General features: G+C 42.1%; 1 protein-coding gene across 3 annotated transcripts in view; it reads left to right on the forward strand.

The window, feature by feature from the left end:
• DVL3 (dishevelled segment polarity protein 3) overlaps positions 1-26,479 on the forward strand; it is a 193,388-nt gene that overhangs the window by 59,102 nt on the left and 107,807 nt on the right. For all 3 annotated transcript variants that reach the window (XM_089685465.1, XM_089685466.1, XM_089685467.1), the window contains exon 3: positions 26,119-26,240. In XM_089685465.1, coding sequence (XP_089541591.1) covers positions 26,119-26,240 — 122 coding nt within the window. The remainder of the gene's footprint in view (positions 1-26,118; positions 26,241-26,479) is intronic.

Raw genomic sequence — 26,479 nt, forward strand, 5'->3', positions numbered from 1 at the left:
TACCTGGTGGAAATGATTGGTTGTTAGAGAGGAGCCACAGATGTATGGGGGGAACTGAGAGACCAACGCCTGCATGTCGAGTCGCATAAAGCTATGGAATGGGAAAGCATAGGACACATAATGGCCCTTCGGTGTTTCGAAGGGAGCTACAGGACCATGTTTGGCACAGGGGAACAAGCTTGGGCTTCTATAGATACCCAATCCGGCTTATAGAGTGGTGAAATGTTAACCTTTGTTTCAGGTTGCTTAGATTGTTCCTTATCCCTGTTTGCTTTTAGTGCCTTGTGTTTAGGGGTCCACCATCTCTACAGTGCTGCCAGCATATTCTAGCCAGAGGAAAAGGATGCTGTTTTTGTTTTGTTTTTTTTTTTTCTGCGAAATTTCTTGAAAAGATGTAGCAATGACCTGTTCTGTTTATTTTGACAGTGCCTCAGGGGGTTCAGTCTTGCTAACCATCATGATAGAATCCTGAGCATGCTGCCTACTCATGCTGTGTTGTCACGTGCAAAAAAGGCTTCAAGGCATAAAGATTCTCAGAATTATAGTTCTAAAGATATGAGGGCCCTGTACAAAATCTGTGAGGCCAACAGATGGCTACTATTGGTCATATGTCGCTTTCACTATTCCTGAAGAGAGTGTGTGACGTTAGTTTAATGATATTGCAAGATCATTGGACAAGGCGTCGACTAAAGTAACTGCCTATATTGGAGAGGCAGTAGCTGAAAGCATGAGGCAATTTCTTGTGCCTTCTCCTCTCATACTTTTTATGTTCTGTTGCTTCATCTCATCTGCATCTTGGTGGAACTGCTCTAGGGAGAAGGTAGCGGATTCATCTGCAGATTCTGAGGATGGTGGAGAAGATCCTCAAAATAACATGCATGCCTTTTTTGATTTCCCTCTTGTCTTGTCTTTTGTTCAGGCAATGAGAGAAGCCATAAATTTGGAGGAACATCGTCGAGCAAGCCTAAAGCTGACTACACAATATTCAATTTTTATTGTACAATTTCCTTTATATTTACCAAAACCATATAGTATGAGGACAAACCTAAACACTTTCAAAATTGTATGCAGGTCAGTCAGGCCGCTGTATTACATAGTTGAAGGTAAATCTAAAGGAAATTGATCAAGAAAATTGTTTAATGTTGAATCAGCTTTAAAGTGTGTAAATGCTTTCCCTTACTAAAGATGGATCCACCTTCCTTTCCTTTTTAATCCTTTTTTTTTTTTTTTTTTACTTTTTTTCTTTTTTGTTTTCCTTCAACGATTAGCATGTTAATTTTGAGGACCGTCTACAGACACCAAAGTAATAATTATTGTTATTTACTAAGATAAATTAATCCTTTATGTACCTAGTGGGGCATATTGCCCTGCTTGCAGAACATTCTATAGCTCTTGCGTCCCTGGGAAAAGCACGTAGAGTGTGATTAGAAAATCTAGAAAAGGCATTGAAGAGCAGAGTAGAGACCTCTAAATAGTTAACACATTTGAGGAAAATTGATGGCAGATTTCATGCTGCAAACATTGATAGATCTCATCCTAGATCTTTGCTTTTTTTTTTAACCACCGCAAGACAGGCATTGTATGCTAACAGCTTAGACAGCTGATGCTGGCTTAAGAAAAGGCCTTAATCAATTCTTTATGATGGGGGGGAATGTTTGGAGCACATTTAGATGAAGCAATTAAACAACTACTAGGAGGAAAAACTGATCCATATTTCATAGCAGGGAGGAAGATCCTGTAGGCCGTCAGAGAATATCAAAGAACTTCTTCGAGTGGAACCCAACGTCCAGTTTCTTTAAAAAAAAAAAATAAAAAAAGCTCAGAAAAAAGACCCAGTCTGGGCAAAGCCTCAGAAAATTCCTTTTGAGATTGGGTTTGCCAAGTTTGCTATGCTAGGGGCATATTTGTCAGGCTTCAATAGAGACGGGGGGAGATCATTCCTCTGGGTAGAAGCTGTGGTAGAGAGAAGTTATTTGACCATCTTGCCCTGAAGGACCTTTTCAGGGAATTTGAAGAGTGCAATGGAAGGATATTCTCCTTGCCTACGTGGAGTCTCTGAAAAACATCGGTGTGGTGCTTCCAGTTCCAGCTGTAGAAATTAGAACAGGGTTTTTATCAACTTTTTGTTCTTGGTTCTGAAATCTTCAAGTGGATTCAGGCCAGTGTTGAATCCAAAACTCCTAAACCATACTCTTAGTGAAATCTTTCAAAATGGAGTCGATGGAAACCATAATAAAGATTGTAAGAGGTGGATTGCTTCTATTTTATCAATCTGGCTGATACTTGCATATCCCAATGTTCAAGCCACATCAGATGTTTGAGTCTCTCAGTCGAAGGTCAACATCTACAGTGCTCTTCTTCTTTTTGGTCTCTTTCAAGCTCCAAGAACCTTTACATAGGACTTAACTCTCTGGTAGCTTGAGTTTGGACTGGGGCAGGGGTTCACATATACTGTATAATTGCCTTGATAATTTCCTAGTAGCAGCAAAGTTTCAGTGGGAAGCACTAGCCAGCAGACAGCTAGTTCTGGGCTGTCCAAGAATTTTGTGGCTGTTTGAACAGAAGCTAAAATTGGCTTCAGCCTTCCCTGTCAATTCTGTACTTGGGAATGTGCAGTAGCCTCCCTGGCGGTATTCCCGAGTGTAGCTCGGGGTAAAGTTTCAGTACCACAAGCGGTAACCCCAAGCTACACTCGGGCTTACCATGCAGCGCTGCTCCACGATCCCTCGGTCACTTACCTTGTCCTGTGCTCCCGCGATGTCCCTCCTGCAGTGTCCCCGGCAATGTAATCCGACGGATGCCAGCATCTGTCATCTGGGTTCTGTCCTATGCGAGCATCGGGACGTATGGGGGACGGAACGGCGGGAAATTTGAAAATGACAAAAAGTGACATTCACAAAAATCACTAAAGTCACATAGTAAAACATTACTGTACCAAACCATTTCACATACATTTTGTCCCTAGTGCTTTGTCCTGTACCCTGCCTTCATTTTTACTGTTCTTTCTACCTGGAAACTGAGAAATGTCCATGGTGTCCAAAAAGCATCCTTTTAGATCAAAAGCGGTTTTAGACCAGCTAGACAACAGCGATAGTAAATTAGAACTACTTGCAGAATTGAGTGATGATTCGTGGGGAAATTCGTCATCAGACACTGAAAACGATTTTGCGACTTTGCTCAGTGATGTGCGAACTTGGCGCTATATTTCAAATTTTAGTGTTTTTGGTTTGATTATATTGAATTAAATTTATTTTTTTTTTTTTTTTATGATTATTAAAGTATAATTTTTGATTTTGTGTTTCAAGTTTTATCCTACCTGGGATGTTTACTAGACTCTTGTTCGGACAGATTTCAGTGAGTTATTTCTAAGAATTATAGGCCTACAATATAAAACGGCAAATTTCCATGCAAAATAATGGTACCGCTTTCAGCACCAAAAATCTGAAATTATCATACCGCCAGGGAGGTTAATACCAAATGGGGGTGGGGGAGAAGTATTCTTAACGGATTCAAAGATAATCCTCATTCAAAGAAGAGTGAACTTTGTGTCAGCATCTTTGTTCTTTTCTGATCACCAGTGTTTTAGAATTCTGGTTGTGTTGCTGCCAGCAGTTTTAGCTGTACTTTGGACCCGATGGGACACATTTTTTTAAGCTGGTATTTCCCAACCAATGGGACTAGAAGAAACTTTCCCAGTTCATCTGGATCTCCAAAGCAGCCAAGCTCAACCCGGGATGATGTTTTTTCAGGAAAACCTTTCACGGGGCAGGCCCCTCTTCCACGGAGTCTGCATCACTGTTACTTCTGAAGCAAGGCTCTCAGCCAAAATGGTCTCTTCTGAAGATATCTTCAAATATCCTGGAGATCAGGGTGGCCTTCCAGTCTCTCTTGTTCTTCAAATCTATTCTTTGGGGTCATAAAGTGAGATTGAAAATTAACTCAATGGTGATGTACTGTATCAATGTGGAGGGAGTACAAAGAGCCTAATTTTCCATCAGGTGGTTTCATGGTTGCTAACCTGGGCAGAGAAAAATCTCCAAGACTTAGCATCTTATTTTTCATATCCTCAAAATGTTTGGTTGTCAAGTTGAGCAGCAAACTGGACAAACCCAGGAAGTGGTCATTAAACATTTGCTGTTTTAGGAAAAGACAAGTGGTAAGTGTCCTGTGGATCTTACAGCCTTGTGTCACAATGCCAAGCTTCCCTTTTATTTTTTGTGGACTTAAGCTGGGTTGGAGAAAAAAAAACCTGGCAGATCGCCGTGCTGACACAAGCAGTGTTGGTACAGCGATCTCCCCTCTGTGCTGTTGTGTTCTGACAGGGGAACTCCATCCCATCTCCTGACTGACAAGGAGCTGTACACATCGGACAGCCAGCTTCTACTGTACCAGCTGATTTTGGACGATATTCGGCCCGTGTATACCCTGCATTTAATATTCGGTGCTTTTGGCAGTGGATGCGCTGCAGCACAAGAATTTCCTCTGGTTTTGGTGATTCTCAGAATCTTGTTTAAAATACTGGAAGATGAAAATTTAACTGATATTTTTTTTGCACTTGCTGCATGACCTAAATAAATTCACCCACACCCTTATGCCAGTAGATTAGGAATGGCCAGCTACACCCCTACATCATTCTCTCTCCTGGTCTTCTAATCTTTTCTTGCAGACGTTTTCAAAAACTCGCCCAATTCCTTGAGCACTGGGAACCAGATTTAGGAATTAAGTTTACCGCGACAGAACAAATGCTATGTATCCCTCAATACTGGATATCTGTTGGCTTGGTGGACAGGGCCTGGGAACTTCACTCCATATTTTTTTGGAGTTTCCCTGCCATAGACACCTGGTTTCAAGTCCATAATGTTACTCAATCTTTTACAGGTAATCCAATCACTAAATCGATGGCATTTTACCTCTTGCATCACATTTCTTTCCCAACAAAGACATATCACATGTCTTTCCTTCGGCACGTACTTGTATCCTGGCAGGATACTTCTTCATTGACCATCCAGCAGTGGATTAGAGTAGTGGAGGACATTAGGATCACAGAAAGTCTTAATACTGCTTTAAATTTATACTGTTGTTTTATTTTATTTTTTTCAGTGAAGTAATAAATACAATAATGTATTATATTGCAGCTTACAAATCATTAAATGTGATGGCTGCTTTGGATTTCTTTTCGGTTTTCACCTGGTAATTTGGCCAATAACATGTCTTCTGTATTAGAGTATCCCCACTCTGGATGAAAGTGCTGCTATCCAAATGTGCCCCTATGCTCCGTCTGCTTGGGGGTAGGATAGTTTTGTATGTATTAGCAGATTTTGATACACTAACAAATGGAAACCAAACTCCAGCTCACACTGCAGTTAAAACAGCTTTTTTTTTTTTTTTCTCTTTTGCGGTGAGGAATAAAGAATTTAATTGAATAAATAAAAGCTGATCGTTGCAAACACCCCTGTCAGTGGTAAATGGTTTGCCTCAACACTCTAAACTGCTATAATTGCAAGACCACTTATTCTGTTGAAAAACAGGCTTACTGACATTATTACCAAATGAAAATAAAGGAAGGAGGGCCTTAAAAAAAGGAAATTAATGCAGTGATCGCATCTAAGAATTGGTAAGCTGCAGTATAATAGTTTTATTTGGGTTTAATGCTGCTTTAATTCCACCTGGTTCTATTTGCTAGACTATACATCTAAGGACGACTTTAAACAATATTTGTCTGTGTAACCTAGAGACTATATAGTCACATGGTATACCCCAGCAGTTACCCTGATGTGGTTTTTATATACATTGAAAAGGTTCTGGTTTTAATGTAGGCTGCGCCCCAAGCTCCCCTTTCACATTCCTTCCCCTTATTGTTTCCTTCTAAATGCTTGTTCTTCAAGCTCTCACAGCACAACCATTAGAACCTAAAGACCTTTTTTTATATGCCCTGCATGGTCGATTAAGTTAAGTCAGGGACCAAATTTCATATATAGGGGAACCCTGACTTTAAAGCAGTAGTGAACTTTGCTGTAACATTTTTTATTTTTGGGGGGCCCTTCCATGTGGATTATGCCATAATGTGCTAGTATGCACTCCTCCTACCACTCCATCCTCCACAGCCACTTCCTCCTGTACCACTATCCCCTCCCTCCTAGATTTTAAGCTCGAAAGAGCAGGGCCCTCGAACCCCTCGTGTATTGTATTGTACTGTTTTGTCTCATGTTCTGTCCCCCACGCTAATGTACAGCGCTGAGCAATCCCCTTTGGCGCTATATAAACACTGTATAATAATAATAATAATTATGGCAGACTTACTTGTCAAAAAGTGCCCTCCAGCACTGCAGTAGGATCGATCTGGATCTTCCTTCCGGGTCCCATGCCTTCAGCACTGTGATTGGCCAAGCCGCGATGACATCACTCCCATGCATGCGCACAGGAGTCACATTGCTGTGACACGGATTGGGCCATAAATGTTCGCTGAGCTGCGCATGCACTGCTCAGTGTACATGACAGCTGACAAGCAGGACAATGCATTTATGGCAGAAGAGACCAATAGGGTCTCTTCTGTCATTAAATACTCTGGATGTCAGCAACGTTTTGGAAATGGACTTTGTCCACTAAACCGCATAGTGTGCTATGATGTTAAAAGTGGAAGCGGAGTATTGGGTATGGTTCACTTTGTGGTCCCCCCTGCCATTTTGCCTTTTAATACTTCTCAGTGAGCAGTTTTAGAATTGGTGTTTTTTTCCCTCGTATCTAAACTTAGTTTCGGAAGGATGAAGGAATTGTGTTTTATGCCTCACAAGTTACTTGTTTCCGCCTACCTGTTCTGCCGAGAACGCGTATACTCCATTGACACATTTCCTTGTCCACCTTCTGCAGTCACAGGAATGTGGTAAGTGGCTGGGTTATTGTGCCTCCCTTCCTGGACATGCTAAACCCCATTGGTTCTGCGTTCCTGAACTGTGAATATACTGCTGGGGACCAAAGGGCCAAATAACAAATGATCTTCAGACTGCTTACAGGAAACACATGACACTGCTCAGAGTGATTAGCTGTTCCCTTGTTTTGAAGGAATATCCCATATTGACACTGCTTCCCCTATCTGGCTCTGGCTCCCTCTGTCTTGCACCATTCTGCCGTTTGACAAAAGTAGTTTTTCTGCCACTGTCTGAATTCTTTGGAGAACTTTCATCACTTGTAGAACCTTCTATTTCTTGATATCCAAAAACGCTACATGTCCTTTTTTTCCCCTGACCCTGTTCAAGAATCAGAAGTGGGATCTCCTTTACTTGAAGATATGCAGGAAAGTATTGAGGGCATTTGATTTTGTAGCAGAAGCAGTGGAGTATTTTCCTGCTCCTGAAGCCTATGAGGTACATGCTATGGCTTGGCACCAAATGCTTTCCACTGTGGGGACACTTATTTATACGCCAATAAGACTCTTAGGATTCTTTTTTTTTTTTTCTCCCCAAACACACATAGGTTGATGGTGCACTTTGAGGACTGACTTTGCCTTGAAAGGTTTACACTCCTAAGGTTTTAGCTGATATATTTCCTATGGAATAGAGTTTTAAAAAGAAATGGTAAATGTTTTCTACACGTCTTTTGATGATAAATACCTCTTTGTGGAGTCCCTTCACAAATTTAAACAAATACCCCAGAAGAAAAAGCCTAAATCTCTTATGGCTTCTACCTCTCCTCAAAGAAAGGGTTATTTCTGTTTTCTTAAGGTATCGGCCTCTAAAATAAGGCTTAAGACTTTGTTTAGTCTCAAGCCCTGGCTTACCAAACTTTCTCAGAAGCCTTTCTCACAATTAAGCCAACCAAGCCGCAACTCATCAGAGTGGGGGGTATGTATGTTAACCATTGCACCAGTTTGGATCTGAGGAAATTTCTATCTTTGCCATATCCTCACTTTTTACTTTCCCGTTTGTGAGCTTCAGACCAAAGAGAGGCAGTTTTTATAAATTCTTTAAGCGAAAACAGCACTCCAAATGCTTAGTCAAAACCATAAAAATCAGATGTATAGTGTACAGTGTACATATGGCTCATGATTGTCATTTCCCTAGGTTTACATATTTTAGGAGGCAAGAGAGCCTGATAAGTATCCAAAAGTAGAGTAGAAAGAATTTCTTCTTGGTTGCCATTATGCCTGTTAGGTGTGCTTCTGAGTTAGCAGTTTTCTTTTAGTTTAGTTTTAGTTTAGTTCAGTTTTCCAAGATGCCTACCTGCATATTTCTATTTTTCCGCCACAGCATTGCTTTCTGCCCTTTGCAGTGGCAAACAGCATTTTCCAGTTTGTTGCACTGCTCTTTGCCCTATCTTCTGCTCCTAGAGTAACAACAAAGACATTAGCACCTCTTCCTGCCTTTCTCAGAACTCATGCCATCCAGGTTACAGGTTATTTAGATCTTTTCTTGAAGGAATTGTCTCCCTTACAGCTGTATGCAAATATCCACAGGAAAATTCAGATGCGCTTGACCTTCAATCAGGTGATCATTTTCCAAAATTGGCTTAGCCACCTTCTCTTTGCCGTTAATATATGGATGTGCTCCTGAACACATCCCAAGCAAAGGTTTTGCTTCCAGAACAGAAAATTATTTTTCTCAGAGACCACACTTGAAATTTTTAGATCAGAACCATCCCACAATGAGATTCTCTTTGAGAGTTATAGGCCTCATGATAGAACTATATTAAAAAAGAAGGGGAATTTTCAAGACACTGACTGCCTTATCACTATGTTAGTGTTGCTGTCTAAACCATAATCAGACCAAATACAATAAAGTTCCATACAGCGGGTAAAGCCCCTATATGAGACAAGTGGTTAATCCGATGGCAAATAAGGCTTGTATCAGATATTGTGGTTTTAAGAATAATTGTGTGGCAGAAAAAATACAATGCATAAAAACTAGTGGCGCACAGTTCTCCACACCCACAATATATACATAGACATACAAACAAGATTATAAAAATGTCAATGTAAAGACGTCCGGACGTCATCTATAATGTAGTATACACAGCATCTCCCAGAAGTGAGTACACCCCTCAACATTTTTGTAAATATTTTATTCTATCTTTTCATGTGACAACACTGAAGAAATTACACTTTGCTACAATGTAATGTAGTGAGTGTACAGCTTGTATAACAGTGTAAATTTGCTGTCCCCTCAAAATAACTCAACACACAGCCATTAATGTCTAAACCGCTGGCAACAAAAGTGAGTACACCCTTAAGTGAAAATGTCCAAATTGGGCCCAATTAGCCTTTTTCCCTCCCTGGTGTCATGTAACTCGTTATTGTTACAAGGTCTCAGGTGTGAATGGGGAGCAGGTGTGTTAAATTTGGTGTTATAGCTCTCACTCTCTCATACTGGTCTCTGGAAGTTCAACATGGCACCTCTAGGCAAAGAACTCTGAGGATCTGAAAAAAATTGTTGCTCTACATAAAGATGGCCTAGACCAGGGGTGGGCAACCTGTGGCTCTCTAGCTGTTGTGGAACTACATTTCCCATGAGGCATTGCAAAGATTACAAAACTGACAGTTACAGCTATGACTTGCAGAGGCATGATTGAACTTGTAGTCCTGCGGCTCTCAGGTTGCCTACCCCTGGAATAGACTATAAGAAGATTGCCAAGACCCTGAAACTGAGCTGCAGCACGGTAGCCAAGACCATACAACAGGTAATAAAGCAATTTGTAGTGAGCGCTCTCAAATATATACAGCAGCTGGGACACTTCAGGTAACCACAATACCTTTTAAAATATAAGTATATCAATGTAACAAGAAACAGTGCAGCGCTCAAGAATTAATAAATGAATGAAGACAAAATATATATATATATATATATATATATATATATAAAAAGTCTGTGCAGTATCCGTGGTATTGTCTGGTAAGGTGAATACACTTCCGGAGTATGTACTGCCTCGAAATAATAGCAATGCGCACTCACCAGAAACGCATGGATTATGCGCATTTAGGAGTAATCATCCCAGATATCAGATCCATCGAAGACCAAGTGGTGGGCGTCCTTCTCACGGTGGGTCATCCGAGACACCAAAACAGATCCAGAGGTCCCCTTAAGGCTAGTCAGGTAATCCACACTGATAGTATTGGTCCCTCTTCTGGCTGGTAAAGGCACCCTTTCTGTGGGAGTAATAGCTCCACAAAGGAGCCCCAAAAAACAGGTGCCAGAGATAGTATGTTCTTAGGTGATTTTATTGGTCAAACATAGCAATAGGGCAGTATGCACATCACAACATAAGTATAGAAGTGAAAGACAGCATTACTGACCCCAATAAAGATGGCCGCCGGGCCTCCTCGTGGCTCCGGCGGTAGGAAATGACGTCACGCTCTGCACAGCTCCTCCTTAGGCCTTTCGTGCTACAGGCACATCCTCAGAGGGGAGGCTGTTACAAGACCATACAACGGTTTTACAGGACAAATTCCGCTCGGAACAGGCCTCACCATGGTCGACCAAAGAAGTTGAGTGCACATGCTCAGCGTCATATCCAGAGTTTGTCTTTGGGAAATAGATGTATGAGTGCTGCCAGCATTGCTGCAGAGCTTTAAGGGGAGGGGGGAGGGTCAGCCTGTCAGTGCTCAGACCATACGCCACACTCTGCACCAAATTTGTCTGCATGGCTGTCATCCCAGAAGGAAGCCTCTTCTAAAGATGATGCAGGAGAAAGCCCGCAAACAGTTTGAAGACAAGCAGACTAAGGACATGGATTACTGGAACCATGTCCTGTGGTCTGATGAGACCAAGATAAACTGATTTGGTTCAGATGGTGTCAAGTGTGTGTGGCAGCAACCAGGTGAGGAGTACAAAGACAAGTGTGTCTTGCCTACAGTCAAGCATGGTGGTGGGAGTGTCATGATCTGGGGCTGCATGAGTGCTGCCGGCACTGGGGAGCTACAGTGCATTGAGGGAACCATGAATGCTAACATGTACTGTGACATACTGAAGCAGAGCATGATCCTCTCCCTTCAGAGACTGGGCCGCAGGGCAGTATTCCAACATAACCCCAAACACACCTCTCAAGATGACCACTGCCTTGCTATAGAAGCTGAGGGTAAAGGTGATGGACTGGCCAAGCATGTCTCCAGACCTAATCCCTATTGAGCATCTGTGGGGCATCCTCAAACGGAAGGTGAAGGAGCACAAGGCCTCTAACATCCACCAGCTCAGTGAGGTCATCATGGAGGAGTGGAAGAGGACTCCAGTGGCAACCTGTGAAGCTTTTGTGAATGCCATGCCCAAGAGGGTTAAGGCAGTGCCGAAAAATAATGGTGGCCACACAAAATATTGACACTTTGGGCCCAATTTGGACATTTTCACTGAGGGGTGTACTCACTTTTGTTGCCAGCGGTTTAGACATTAATGGCTGTGTGTTGCGTTATTTTGAGGGGACAGCAAATTTACACTGTTGTGCAAGCTGTACACTCACTACTTTTACATTTTAGTAAAGTGTCATTTCTTCAGGGTTGTCGCATGAAACGATAGAATAAAATATTTACAAAAATGAGGGGTGTACTCCTGTGAGATACTGTATCCCCTGCAAGGCACTTATCACGTGACTACACATATATGACTAGCAATAATAAAGTACAAATGGCACTGCAGGGTCTATATACATACATGCCCCGGGGCCATGAGCAGTAGATTGTTCCAATAATGATGGTTTTCATATAGGGAGATTAATCCCTGCATAATTAAATATCACGGGGGCTAATACCAACAGTCCCAAGATCACCAACAGCGACCCTAAAGGTAGGAGCTAGTAGGGATTAAAAATTGTCAACAGGATAGTGGTTGACGTATAGCACATCTAAAGTGCAGCTTACCAAGTCACTGTTTTACTTGGTAAGTATGGTCATATTGATGACACCGGCTTGGCCAATATAGAGCAAGTCAGTAGACTCTGGGATAGTGGCTTGCCCATTTAATACAGCAATGGATGTCCAAAGTAAATCAGTAAGATCATCACCAGTCAGCATTGACTTGGACAGCACAAAAGCTCTGCCTCAATATCCATCCAGTACTGGAACAAGACCAATGAGTGTGTGGAATTTTCAAGCTCACTTGTGGAGCTAATACATCCCTGGAGCTGAAGCAATCATTGGTTCACCTGGTTGGTAAAGAACAGGTCTGTTCAGTATTATAAGTTGTGGCTGTAGTAATCCCAATGCTGATGAGAGCAAATAGAAAGATACAGTCTTACTGCTCCACAGCTGTCTCCATATTGGAGCTTAATCTGGCCAAAATCTGCTATTGTACAGTCGAATTTCAAAACCGCAGCTTGCCAGTCATCTCTCCCTCCATGTGGTCAATTGCCATCATGGCTTGGCTTGGGGGCGTGAAAATGTGGCGTCAATGCGTTTTTGCTTATGTTCAAGCCTAGCTTCGTCAGGACAACGTGCGGACCACGTAGTTGCTCCTTTTTTATATGGTGACTCATCACACTCATACCTGTACAATGTAATTTTCTTAAAGAGAACATTGTATTATTCACACCTGACCAACTTAAAAGGTATAAGTTGTCAGCTAGTTGAATCTTTTAACCTAGAATAACACATAACGTTACTTTAGCCCAGTGCTTCTCAATTATTTTCTGTCATGCCCCCCCTAGGAAGAAGAAAACATTTCGCGCCCCCCCGCGCAACTGTAAATAGTATCATTTGTCTATGAAATTGTTATAAGTAGGAATAGTGCCCCATCATTGGTGTCAGTGGGAGGAATAGTGCCCCATCATTAGTATCAGTGGGAGGAATAGTGCCCCATCATTGGTGTCAGTGCGAGGAATAGTGCCCCATCATTACTATCAGTGGGAGGAATAGTGCCCCATCATTGGTGTCAGTGGGAGGAATAGTGCCCCATCATTACTATCAGTGGGAGGAATAGTGCCCCATCATTGGTGTCAGTGGGAGGAATAGTGCCCCATCATTGGTGTCAGTGGGAGGAATAGTGCCCCATCATTGGTGTCAGTGGGAGGAATAGTGCCCCATCATTGGTGTCAGTGGGAGGAATAGTGCCCCATCATTGGTGTCAGTGGGAGGAATAGTGCCCCATCATTGGTATCACTGGGAGGAATAGTGCCCCATCGTTGGTGTCAGTGGGAGGAATAATGCCCCATCATTAGTATCAGTGGGAGGAATAGTGCCCCATCATTGGTGTCAGTGGGAGGAATAGTGCCCCATCGTTGGTGTCAGTGGGAGGAATAATGCCCCATCATTAGTATCAGTGACACCAATGATGCGGCACTATTCCTCCCACTGACACTAATGACACTTGCTGACCCCTGTTGAAGTATGGTGCTGCTGCAGCCAGCATATGTGGTTGCAGCAGCACCTCTGCACTGCACACTTACCGGCTTTTCCCTCACTCGATTTTCGCGGGTCCGCTCGGCTCCGCCTCCTCGCCCGTGATTGGCCACCTGTGTACCTTTCCTGAGCTACAGTTCTGGCGGCCAATCACCGGTGAGGAGGCGGAGCCGAGCGGCAGGAGTGAGGGAGTGGCCGGAGTGACGGAAGGAGCAGCACTTCCTGGATGGATCATCGTGGGAGCCAGGTAAGACCGCAGCCCTCTGCCCACCCCTGTACGCGCCCCCCTTGACGGAGCCTCGCGCCCCACTATTTGAGAAGCACTGCTTTAGCCCAACAAACATTTCAAGCAATAGATCAGGGCTTAAAATTTCAAGTCCTGAGCTACTAGACAGGCCTTAAGAGTTACTCGCCACCAACAAACACACACAAACAGACACCTGTACGTACACACACACACACACACACACACACACACACACACACACACACAGAGAAACATGTATACACACGCACAGAGGCACATGTACACACACATACAGACATGCATCCATACAGATACATGTACACACGCACAGACACATGTACATACGTATACAGACACGTAGATGCACAGACGCATGTACACATACATACACGCAGATACATATACATACTTAGACACATGTACATGCATACACAGACACACACCCCCTATAAAAAGTTGCAGTACTTCGTTGTTCGCTCACAGATCCGGGTACTGCACTCTAGGGGGGAGGCAGAGAGCACAGCGCACACTCCCTTTGCTTTCACTGCGCTCAGCTATTGAGCAGTCTGATGGCTCCCAGTGCCAATGACAGATCCGGCCTGAGCTCCGAGCCTGCTCAGCAAGACGGCCCTGGGGTACACACTTGCCCCCATCACAATTTCCACTCATCCTTGGCGAGCAGGCGAGTGGAAATTTCAAGGCCTGCAATAGATGATCGCTGCGCCATCTTGTGGCTACATAGTAATTTTAGATTTATATCTGAATATAAAAAGTGGGTGAAATTTAAGAAGGGGAGAAAACAGGACAGGAAGAGGGGGGAACCAAAGGAAAGAGGTGAGGGAAAGAAGAGAGAAGAAAAAGAGAGGGGGAGATCACGTACTATTATTTTTCTAGGAAGACCTGAAGATTCAATTTTGTATTAATTTTGATCTCCGTTTTTATGTATCCACCATTTTTCGTTCCAAAGTAAAACTGTGTTGAAGTCTCCACGTCTTTGGGACAGCTTAAGGGCAAACATACCCTTTATTTTCATTCCCTCTGGGCTGCCTCCATGAAATTTCCAAAAGTGTTTAGCAAGTGGCTTTCCAAATTTTTGGGATCCTTATCTTTGATTTCCGGTATATGTTCACCTATCCTAATTTTTAATTCTTTTGGTCTTACCAATATAAACTTTATCACAGGGGCAAGTGATCATATAGATTACCTTAGTTGTTGAACCATTAATTAAATCTCTAATTTGCAAGTTTCTTTCTTTCATAGAATCTTTGAAGACATTAGTCCGATCCACATATTGGCATATTTGGCATCTCCCACATGGGAACATTCCCCTAGTCCTAGGGTGTTCAGAGAACCAATCACTAGACGAAGTCTTAAATTCATAGTGGATCAAAATGTCTCCAATATTCTGTGCCCTTCTAGACACCATCTGTGGAGATTCCCCCACAATGGTACCTATCCCAGGGCTATTAGAGAATATACCCCAGTGTTTTTGGAGGATCTCTCTTACCTTATCCCATTGGGAACCAAATGAGGAAATTAATCTCACTGGGCCATCTGCATTTTTTTCGTCCTTTAGGAGATTTTTTTAAGTCTTTACATTTAAATTTGTTTTTATAATCTTGTTTGTATGTCTATGTATACAGTTGTGACCAAAATTATTCAACCCCCACTGAAATTGAGTGTTTTGGCCAGTTTGACATTGCTTTTGATCATTCAGTCATCTTGCTTACATTTACATTAAAGAGGCACTTGTAGGTCAGACAAATATAACATAACAGTTATAATGAAATAACCACAAATGTCTTTTCTGTGCTCACAGCATTATCAGTTTTATTCAACCCCCAAGTGACATTCAATCTTAGTACTTAGTACAGCATCCTTTTACAGTTATAACAGCTTTTAAACGTGAAGCATAGCTTGACACAAGTGTCTTGCAGCGATCTACGGGTATCTTCGCCCATTCTTCATGGGCAAAGGCCTCCAGTTCAGTCACATTCTTAGGCTTGCGCACTGCAACTGCTTTCTTTAAGTCCCACCAGAGGTTCTCAATCGGATTTAAGTCTGGTGACTGCGATGGCCACTCCAAAATGTTCCAGCCTTTCCTCTGCAACCATGCTCTAGTGGACTTGGAGGTATGCTTGGGATCATTGTCCTGTTGAAAGGTCCAACGTCTCCCAAGCCTCAGGTGTGTGACGGACTGCATCACGTTTCCATCCAATATCTCCTGGTACTGAAGAGAATTCATGGTACCTTGCACACGCTGAAGCTTCCCTGTACCTGCAGAAGCAAAACAGCCCCAAAGCATGATTGACCCTCCACCATGCTTCACAGTAGGCAAGGTGTTCTTTTCATCATAGGCCTTGTTCTTCCTCCTCCAAACATAGCGTTGATCCATGGGCCCAAACAGTTCTAATTTTGTTTCATCAGTCCACAGAACACTATCCCACAACTTTTGTGGTTTGTCCACATGGCTTTTGGCATACTGCAGTCGACTCTTCTTATTCTTTGGAGACAGCAAGGGGGTACGCCTGGGAGTTCTGGCACGGAGGCCTTCATTACGCAGTGTGCGTCTTATTGTCTGGGCTGAAACTTCTGTACCCACATCTGACAAATCTTTTCTCAGTTCCTCAGCAGTCACACGGGGACTTCTCTCCACTCTACGCTTCAGGTAGCGCACAGCAGTCGAAGTCAGCATCTTCTTTCTGCCACGACCAGGTAGCGTTTCAACAGTGCCCTTTGCCTTGAATTTGCGAATGATGCTTCCTAAGGTGTCTCTTGGTATGTTTAACATCTTTGCAATCTTCTTATAGCCATTGCCCTTCCTGTGAAGAGAAATCACCTCTTCTCTTGTCTTCCTGGACCATTCTCTTGCCTTCACCATGTTTGTAACCACACCAGTAAATGTCTAGAAGGAGCTGAGTATCACAGTCATTTTAAAGCTGCCTAATTGGTGCTTATTATGCTTGATTGCTGCTCGGTGACATCCACAGGTGTTTTCAATACCTGATGGAAAGCACCTGTATGAACCTCTGTTCTTCAGAGTGGTAGTCTTTAAGGGGTTGAATAATTGTGGCAATGAAGAAACCACATAAGAACCATTTACTACTGTATTACATAAACAATTGATGTCATTTTAGTTGCATTTGGGTAGTTACAACGTCCTTGTAGGATTTGATTCTGAATACAATTCCAAATGTACACTATAGTCCCTAAACCCCTTTACAGCATTGGGGGTTGAATAATTTTGGTCACAACTGTATATTGTGGGTGTTGAGCACTGCACCACTACAAATTTTATGCATTGCATTTTTTCTGCCAAGAATAAATAATAATTTTTACATCACAATTTCTGATACAAGCCTTGTTTGCTGTCAGATTAACCACTTGTCTCATATAGGGGGCTTTACCTGCTGTATGTGACTTTATTGTATTAAGCCTCATGGTAGCCTACTTCATGGCTGGACCAGTCACCTAATTTCATTCAAGACTTCTCCAACACAACATCTTGTTGACCTAAAACAACGCTGCTCCTTTGCGCAACCTACCTATGCTCCTGTTCAGCCAAGCAAGAGCCTAACCTTGGAAACTCCAATCCAGCCTTAACAGTAGGGGAGTCTTTTCTTCTTTATCACTGTAAAGCGATAACAGATGCCAGTCTTTCAAGCTGGGGAGGAGTGTTCCAATAACTCACAGTCCAGGAAAACAGTCACTCATGGAAGCCAAGACCCCTTCAACATCCTGGCGCTCAGAGCAATAACAATGGCTCTGCAACACTGCCCCCCTTACACAAGGACACCCAACTAGGGTGCAGTTTGCTGATGATGTGGCCTACATGAACCTTATGGCTCTGCAACACTGCCCCCCTTACACAAAAACACCCAACTAGGGTGCAGTTTGATGATGCCACGGCTGTGGCCTACATAATCCTTAAGTACCAGGAACTGAAGGAAACAAGCCAGATACATTTCAGGGATGGAAACTCACTGTCCAGCGTTCTCTGCAGCCTACTTTCTAGGAGCGGATAGCTGTAAAGTGGACTACCTCAGCTGCCACCGCCTGGATCAAGAGGACTGGGCCCTTTACCCAGGCATCTTTTAATCTGACATGTCAGAAATGGGGGGATTCTGAATGTGAACGACCTCCTCAACTGCTGGCTCCAATGCCCTATAAATTCCCTTGTCTAAATTCAGGCTAATGTATGCCTTTCCCCCAGTGCAAATTCTGCCTCGACTGCTCAAAAAAATAGATAAAAGATGAGAGCTGATTTTGATTGCTCCAAACTGGCCCAGAACCTTGTACACAGACATACTCAGACTCCTAACAGACTACCCCTGGACTTTTCCCAACAGACTAGATCTGCAGTCTAAGGGCTATCTATTCCATCCTGCTTCTGTCTCTGGATTGAATGATAGGGCTCTCGAAGCCCAGATCTTAAGAGATAGAGGGGTCTCAGAGTCTGTAATTCCTACCTTGCTAATAGCTTTTTAGAGTTAATGGAGGTCTGGTGCTCTGACATTCATGGCAACAGCTCACATATGTGGTGCGATCGCCCTTTACATATGCTTATGGAACCAACGTGTGTGTTCTCGTTTGTGCACGAGCATGTGGGCGCTTTAAATTTTTTATTTGATGGGACACTGGTACACTGACAGATGTTTTTTGCACCGTACAGATGTTGATGGGACACTTGGACAGGGACAGATGATGCTTGCTCTACTGTGTGGGGATGGTTGCACTCTGTGTGTAGCTGAAAACTAAAATCATCAGTTACACACATGACAGGCTGCAGCCATTCCCTGTCCCCAGTCACCTCTTATGCACACTATGGCATGATCTGTCACCCACTATGTCCATCGGACACAGCAGGGTCAATTACAGCCCATCTTTTCCATGTGATTAGCTGTGGCTAATCAGTTGATCATAACAGTACACACTCTTTTACAACAAATTGTTGCTTTATAACAGTGGTTATCACGTGTGTGTGTTCACCTCCCCAGAGTAGTACAGTGTTGTAACACTATACTGCCCTGGGCACGCTATGTAAAAAATAAACAAAAATTTTAAAAAAAATGTATTTCTCTAATTTCTTTTTTTTTATTTTTCATTTTCTAAAAAATGACACAAATTTTTTAATTTCAAATAACTCGCCATGCCTCTTACTAAATACCCTGGGCTGTCTACTTTCAATAAAGGAGTCATTTGTGGGGAGGTATTTGATTTTGTCCTGGCACATCAGGATTGATCGATTTTCAAAAAAAAGATACCATAGTTTGTGTATTCTATAACTTTCCGACAGACTAAATATTATACACTGATTTGGGTTATTTTTACCAAAGAAATATAGCCGAATATAATTTGGCCCAAGTTTCACAAAAGATTATTTAATTGCAGAATGTTATAACCAATAAAGAAAGCTCTGTTTTTTTTTTCCCCATAATTTTTGGTCTTTTTTTTGTTTAACAAGAAATAAAAAAAACCCAGTGGTGATCAAATACCACCAAAAGAAAGCTCTATTTGTGTAGACAAAATGATAAAAATTTAATTTGGGTAGTGTTGCATGACCACATAATTGCCAGCCAGTGTGACAGTACTGAAAGCTGAAAACTGGCCTGGGCAGGTAGGGGATCAACATGTCCAGTACTGAACTGGTTAAAGTCCATAGCTATAATTTTCCTGGTATCTCATGTTTATTCAAGGTGTATGTCGCATCAAATCCCCCCACCCTGTTCTTCCTTTGGATCATAACCTGGTTCTTTTTGTCCTGCAGAAACAATCCTTTGAATAGCCCATCTGGGATATTCCCATAGATGACCTCTCCTGACCACCCTCCCTTCCCTTTTCATAGTTTGCTCTCCATTGCTTGTTGCAAAACTGAGGGTTCACAGGATTATGGGTGAGGCAACCAGGGTACGTCCTCAAAAACTTTACCAGTGTCCAATCACCTGTAGGTACAAGCCTTTAACCCAGGGTCTGTGAATACTTTGATATTTTTTCAACCATTTACAATAAGCAAAAAAAAAAAACAGGAGCCCCAAAGTGAGAGCATAAGAGTAAAGGTTACATAAAAAAGGGGCAAAAGCAATAAACTGTTTATTGCCAGGAGCTACCCTGAGCTCACCTTGTAAAGAATGGTGTCCATTACATATAGAAACATTCCATAGTGAATAGAGGAACCAAAAGCAAATGAACACACTCGCACATTACCAAACACATATGCACGACCTATTTCTTATATAGCAGGAGAGATAAAAAAGCCCATAGCTGCCACAGCAGTAGCGCCAAAAAAACCTTTATCAGGTTGTAGAACCTTGCAAGAGTGACTGTGATAGTGGAATATCCCCCCAAAAAGTCTGTCCAGCTAGTGTTGCCATATTTTTGTAAACTTTTTAGAGCAAAAAAAAATTATATTTAGGCAGATCAAGATTAACCATACAATAGAATTTCTGTATAGAGGGCGGATTGACACTTTTCCAATTTAACAAGACAGGTTTCCTAGCAAAAAACAGAAGCATACGTATTAATATTCTAGGCTGAGTTTGAGGTACTAAATCATTCAAAATACCCAAAAGACCAACTGCCGGTGTATAAGAAACTGGCAGATGTAGAGTTTTATTAAAGTAAGTCCTGCCAGTATGAAGCAAGAGCTGGACAGGCCCAAAACGTGCAACAGATCTGCACCCCGAAGGCCACAGCGAGGACAAGAGGCCGCAGATCCGAAGCCCATACGGGCCAACCTAGCAGGGGTGTATTTAAGATGGTGGATAAACTTGAATTGAGTAAACCTATCGGTAGTGCTGATGAGATCTTGGAAACCTCTGCTGCCTCCTCCCAACCCCCAGCAGCCCAAGAAGCACCGCCTTCCACTTACAGTGAGCAATATGAAAAGGGTTAGTCCTGGTTGCCTGGAGATGGGAATAAAAGGTAGTGACCAGCTTAGCAATATCTGGGTCTTACAATAACCCATGAGCTATCATAGTTGTGTCTGGAAATGTTAGAGCCCCCAATTGTACCTGTACAGCATGACGTAGCAGCAAAAATGTATTACAAAAATGTGTTAGTCACTTTTTTAAACTGGGTCTTTAGGTCATCAGATATAAAGCAACCATCTATAAAAACGTGAGAGATGAGTAAAGCCAAGATGACTTCACCAGCTTGAGTCAGGGTGACCTAGAAGCTCAGTGATATTAGGGTTGGGAGGCCACAGGGGAGTTTGTGGGGACAGCCCAGGAGATGGGGATTTCACTTTGCCCCCCTCCTGCCAGCCAGCTAGTATCTATCGGAGAATGGTGGGAGCACCAGGAAACAGACTTATGAAGTGTCCCGAAGAGAGGCTGCACAACCATACTGGGCAAACAGGAGAATGGTGGAGGAGGCGGGAGAGGAGTCATGAAACCAATCCTACACAGGCAAGTTGGGAGGTAATAAAATAGTTGATGAGGTTAGGGCACACCAAGCCCCCATCCACCTTAGATGCCTGAAGCGGGGACCTGGCCACTCATGGATGTAATCCATTCCAAAGGAAAGACATCAAAATGGAGTCAATTTTAAAAAATAATTTTCTAGGGAGAAAAATTGTAGAGGCCCTAAATGCATATAAAAATTTGAATAAATCTATCCTCTTGAATGTTAATCCTTCCAATTAAATGAAGGGATAACATAGCCCAGGTACGTAGTCTAGTTTCCATGTGTGTAACAAGGGGCGTCACATTAAGATATTCAAAGGCAGTGAGATCGGAGTGAATTTGAATACCTAGATAGCAAAATTGGGTCAAAAGTTGTAATTTAGAAGTAGATAAATTATTGGGAACCATGGGACCTATAGGAAAAGCTAGAGACCTGTCCCAACCAACCCAAAGAACTGACACCTCCTCAAACTCTTCCACCACACTCATCAGATAAGAAAATGACTCCGCAGAGTCATCCAAATATACCAGTGTATCATCTGCATACAAGGAGAGATTTTCTCCTCCAGCAAACCAACCTGGATGCCCTCTATCGCCGCCACATGTCAAATCGCTAGAGCCAAAGGCTCAGTGACCAGGGCAAACAGAAGAGGCAAAAGGGGACAGCCCTGTCTTGTACCCCTACATAAAGGGAAATCTGGAGACACGTCCCTATTTGTACGGACACGGGCTCTGGGATTATCATTCAATAGTTGTACCCAGCGAATAAACCTGGATCCAAAACAAAGTCATTGTTTCCCATGAAATGGCCATTGATCTGTATCGAAGGCTTTTTGCACATCCAAAGACAGCACCAAACTACTTCACTTCTCAGCAGCAGCCCTATAAATCTGCAGATACAAGCGACGTATATTATCAAAGGTGCTCCAAGCAAGAACCCAGATTGGTCCGGGTGCACTAGGGATTTGAGCACTTTCTGCTAACAGGTGGCAAGAAGCTTGGCTAATATTTTAACATCACTATTAATACTTTGATATTTTGCCTGTGTTGTGTACTGTACTCCAAGATATGGAATTTACAGGTAGGTCAACATTCCTCTTTTTCCAGGGTACTGGTTAGGCACAAATAACATTTTCTAGATGTTTTCTATAACATTGCACATCTTCCAATGAATATATATGTGTGTAACTTGCGAGCCACTAAAATAATGCTCCTCTGGATCACTAACATAAATCACATACTCTAACTGTGCATATATAAATCCATATCACCAAAATGTTGCGCTCCTAATCTCCAATAAACTATATAATAATAGCTCCAAATTAAATATCCACAAACAAAAAATATAAAATATAAAACTAATAAATCCCAGATTAATAAATGTTATATAAATCAAAGTCCCATTATTCAAATAATAGTCCAAAAATTGTTGTAATAACGTGATCCAAAAACACCAATTGTGACTTTTTGTGAATCCTTATAACATTAAAGATGCGCGCTCACCTCCTTGCAAGCCTAACAGGCTTAATACATGTACTCCATGTACTATACTCCACATCATTTTTGCTCCGTGACATTGAGGAACATCTAAGAGGAGTAAGGAGGTGAGTCAGAGCAGCTGAAGGAGGGAGAGATCCCTGCAGGGATAATGAGTATTTAAGGAGACACCCAACATCCATTCCATGCTGCAGCAAATTATAACAGGTTCCATTTATGTGAACAAAAAGTGTATTAAGCCTATCTGTTAGGCTTGCAAGGAGGTGAGCGCACATCTTTAATGTTAACATTCTCTCCTTTTCTTATCTACATTAAATTGTGTAGCACATCACCACCACACATTGCCCATAAGAGAAATTGCTTGGTTGGCATGTCTGTATATGACTCGTTACAATGTTATAGTAATTGTTTAAATTCTTGTATGCCTTTTGGAACTCTCTGGATAATATAATTCCTTATATATTGTACTTTACCTGTATTATGCGCAGCAAAAAAAAAAGTTCTCAGACCGCTGCAACTGTTTCAAAGTAGTAAACCGCTTACACTGTTGTCGGGGTGTAAAATGCTCCTATTCACATGGCTCTCACCGTTTGAGCCCCCCTCCCTGTGACAGCGGGCAGGGTTCTACTGCTGTCAACTTTTAAAAGCGGTGTGGCTGTGCTGGGCTCTGCCCTCACAGTCACGTCATTAATTTACAGCAATCTGCGAATGTGAAAGCTTACAGGTCCTGTCCACCACCACGGCAGATGGCTTGTAGTTCTCGAACTATGAGTGCAGTGAGGAGTGTCCACATAGTTCGCTCACAAGCCCTGCAGCTTTCAAACTGACAGCCGTATAGAGGTACAAGCAGAAAGCTGTAGTCCTTGCTTGTCTACAGGAGACATTTGCATCTGCAATCCATTAATATGAAAAAAATATATAAATGGAAATTTTTTTTCCTGAAAAGATAAGTGTATTTATTTACATGTTGGCTTTTAACGATATTTTAATAAAAACTTTTTTTTTTTCTTTGCTAGTGCTTATGTTTATGTCTTTTGAGATATATTACTGTGTTTTTAATTAAAGCTGTTGTAAACGCATGAAGGTAAAAAACCTGTGTGCAGCAGTGCCCCCAGCTCCCTCAATACTTACCTGCGCCCCATTGAGATACAGCGATGTGCATGACAGCCTCTGCTGTCCTGGGTCTCTACCTTCTCATTTGCTGAGACAGCAAGCGGAAGCCATTGGCTCCCGCTGCTGTCAATCACAGCCGATTAGCCAATGAGGATAGAGGGTGCAGAGCCAAGCCGTGGCTCAGTGTGTGAATGGACACACGGAGCAGTGGGTGCTCCTATAGCAGGTTGCTTGTTCTGGGGGCACCCGACAGAAAGGAGGAGCCAGGAGAGCCAGCGGGGGACCTGAGAAGAGGTGGATCCAGGCTACTCTGTGCAAAACCACTACACACAGCAGGTAAGTATAGACATGTTTGTTTTACAAAAAAAAAAAAAAAAATTGAACCTTTAGTATTACTTTACTTGAATGTATAATGTAGTTTCTAGTTATGTATTATCTGCAACACTCTGCTAACGCTTTCCACGTATGCCATGAGTCATGGAATTTGTAAAAGATGAACTTCAGGTGCGGTTTTTTTTTTTCCCCTGAGCTTCTCTTTCTTAAATGTAAATGCAAACCAAACAATTACTGTTACTTGGCTCTATTCTGAGAAATCCCTGTTGGATGTAAATGGATGACTTCACAGCCTCTTCTGGTGCTGCAGCTATGCCTGGTTGCTGGGAGGAGGGATCAAAGAGGCATTAAATGTCACATCCTGAGGATGCTTGGCACACCTCAAAATTAAATTGGTCTTCCAACTCAATGACACCGGTGGTAGGCAGGTCACACTGGCACCTGGCTCTTCCCACTACACTTTTAATGAACTGCACAGTGGGCGGGTAAGACACGGGTCCTCACACTGTACTAGTGATAAAATAACACAGTGGGTTTTTCAGACTGGAACCTGGGTCCTCTCGCTGCACTATCAATAGCTACACAGGGTTATTGTAAGACCTGTGGCTTAGGGAGAAGCAGGGATAGTAGCCACCAGTCTGAAATGGAAGGGGAATGACCCCTTATTATGCAGGTGAATATATGTGATTTCTCAGTGGGTAATAGACTTTATTGGAAGTAATTATATTGTTTAAAAGAAAGATCACCTATCAGAATATGTAAACTTTTTTTCATCTTGTTTGTTTTCCAACAAAACAGATGGCAAAATGTATTTTATTAGCCCATAGCTCAGAAGAGGTAATGTAGCTTTTCTTTTTTGTGTGTGGATTAGCAAAACAAACCTAAACCATATAGTAAATTTTATAAAGAACCATAAAAACCAAAGTGGACTTTACTGGTACAGAAAGTGGACATATTATTGTATAAAACATGTTTATTGAAACATATTTTCCAAAATGTTACCATAAAACAGTATTTTGGCTAATAAGCCCAATATATCACAGCATTGTATATCATGACATCAGAGGTCTACGCGTTTCACTTGTTCGCTTCCACAGGACCCCAAAGGAGTTGAAGACAGAAAAGTCAAGTATCCTAGCTGGAAGATACATATGTGCATATATTTGCCACACATTAGTTAAATAATTATAATCATTACATAACACCACCAAAAGAAAACTTTCTCCACAAACTCACATGTCACATGAGTGGTAATAAAGGGCAACAGTATCCACATAGCGGTTAAAAAGGTTCCAGATGAATATCTGTCCATACGGTCAGATCCCCACATGTCGCATTAGTTAGGCCCTGCAATAAACACATAGCCATATTGCATCCTAAGGCAGACGGGGAACACAAAAAAAAGAGGGAAAAAAGCAAAAAAGAAACATTGTGTTTTGTGGGGAGAGGGTGCATAGGAGATATTACAGACTACAGAGATTGACATCGGCATGTGGATTTTGTTGCCGTGTTTCCTTTATCAGTGAATCATCTGTGAGACACATTTGGGATGTTTCTTTTTGCTTTTCCCCCCTTTTTTTTCTTTGTTCCCCCTTTCCCTCTCCCCCTGTCTGCCTTAGGATGCAATATGACTGTGTTTATTGCAGGGCCTAATTTACGCGGCACGTGGGGATCTGACCGTATGGGCGGATATTCATCTGGGACCTTTTTAACCGCTATGAGGATACTGTTACTAATTTTCTGAGATTGTGGATTTGGGGTTTTCATGAGCTGTAAGCCATAATCATCACATTTATGACAAATCACGGCTTGAACTATCTTGCTTTGCATGTAATAAATCTATCTCATATATTAGTTTCACCTTTTAAGTTGCATTACTGAAATAAATGAACTTTTGCACGATATTCTAATTTTTTGAGTTTCACCTGTACATATAGTAAATTAAAAAATGTACCTTTTTCAAATTGAAATTTAGATATTCTCTTGGCTCTGTCACCAGAGCAAGTGTTTTTGCTTTGTTTGCTGAAGTACCTTGGTAGTAAGGTGAGGCTTAGAAATTTGAAACGCATATCTTGGTTTCATCCAATGGTGGTAGCAAAAACCTTAGTAATGTAAGGGGTTGTAGGGGGATGATTGGATTTGCAAGTAATCTGAGATTCATGTTTAAAAAAAAGAACATTTTGTATGTTCTGAAATTTGCTTTGTCTTAACAGCTTGTATCTGCTGAAGGCTCGCAATCAGATGGTGGCTCTGTCTGTGCTGATAATCAGTCTGATTTGCCTCCACCAATTGAAAGGACAGGAGGAATTGGAGATTCTCGTCCACCATCATTTCAGTAAGTATATGCACAACATCTAGTCATTTAACTTCTTTTATAACTATAGTGAATGTTACTTTTAGGGAAAGATGATTGGGCTGTGAAAATTCTGTTTGGAAGGTAAACTGAATTAAAAATCCAAGGTTTTTCTGCATGAGGTCACAATTTTAAAACTGCTAGCTGTAATTAATTGTAAACAGTTAAATAGATTGTGTTTTTTAAAAAGCATTAGGTGAACCCAACAAGTGTTTGAGGTA

This window comes from Staurois parvus, unplaced genomic scaffold (assembly GCF_062004578.1).
Source record: "Staurois parvus isolate SC_StPar_1 unplaced genomic scaffold, SC_StPar_1.0 ptg000376l, whole genome shotgun sequence".
NCBI lineage: Eukaryota > Metazoa > Chordata > Amphibia > Anura > Ranidae > Staurois > Staurois parvus.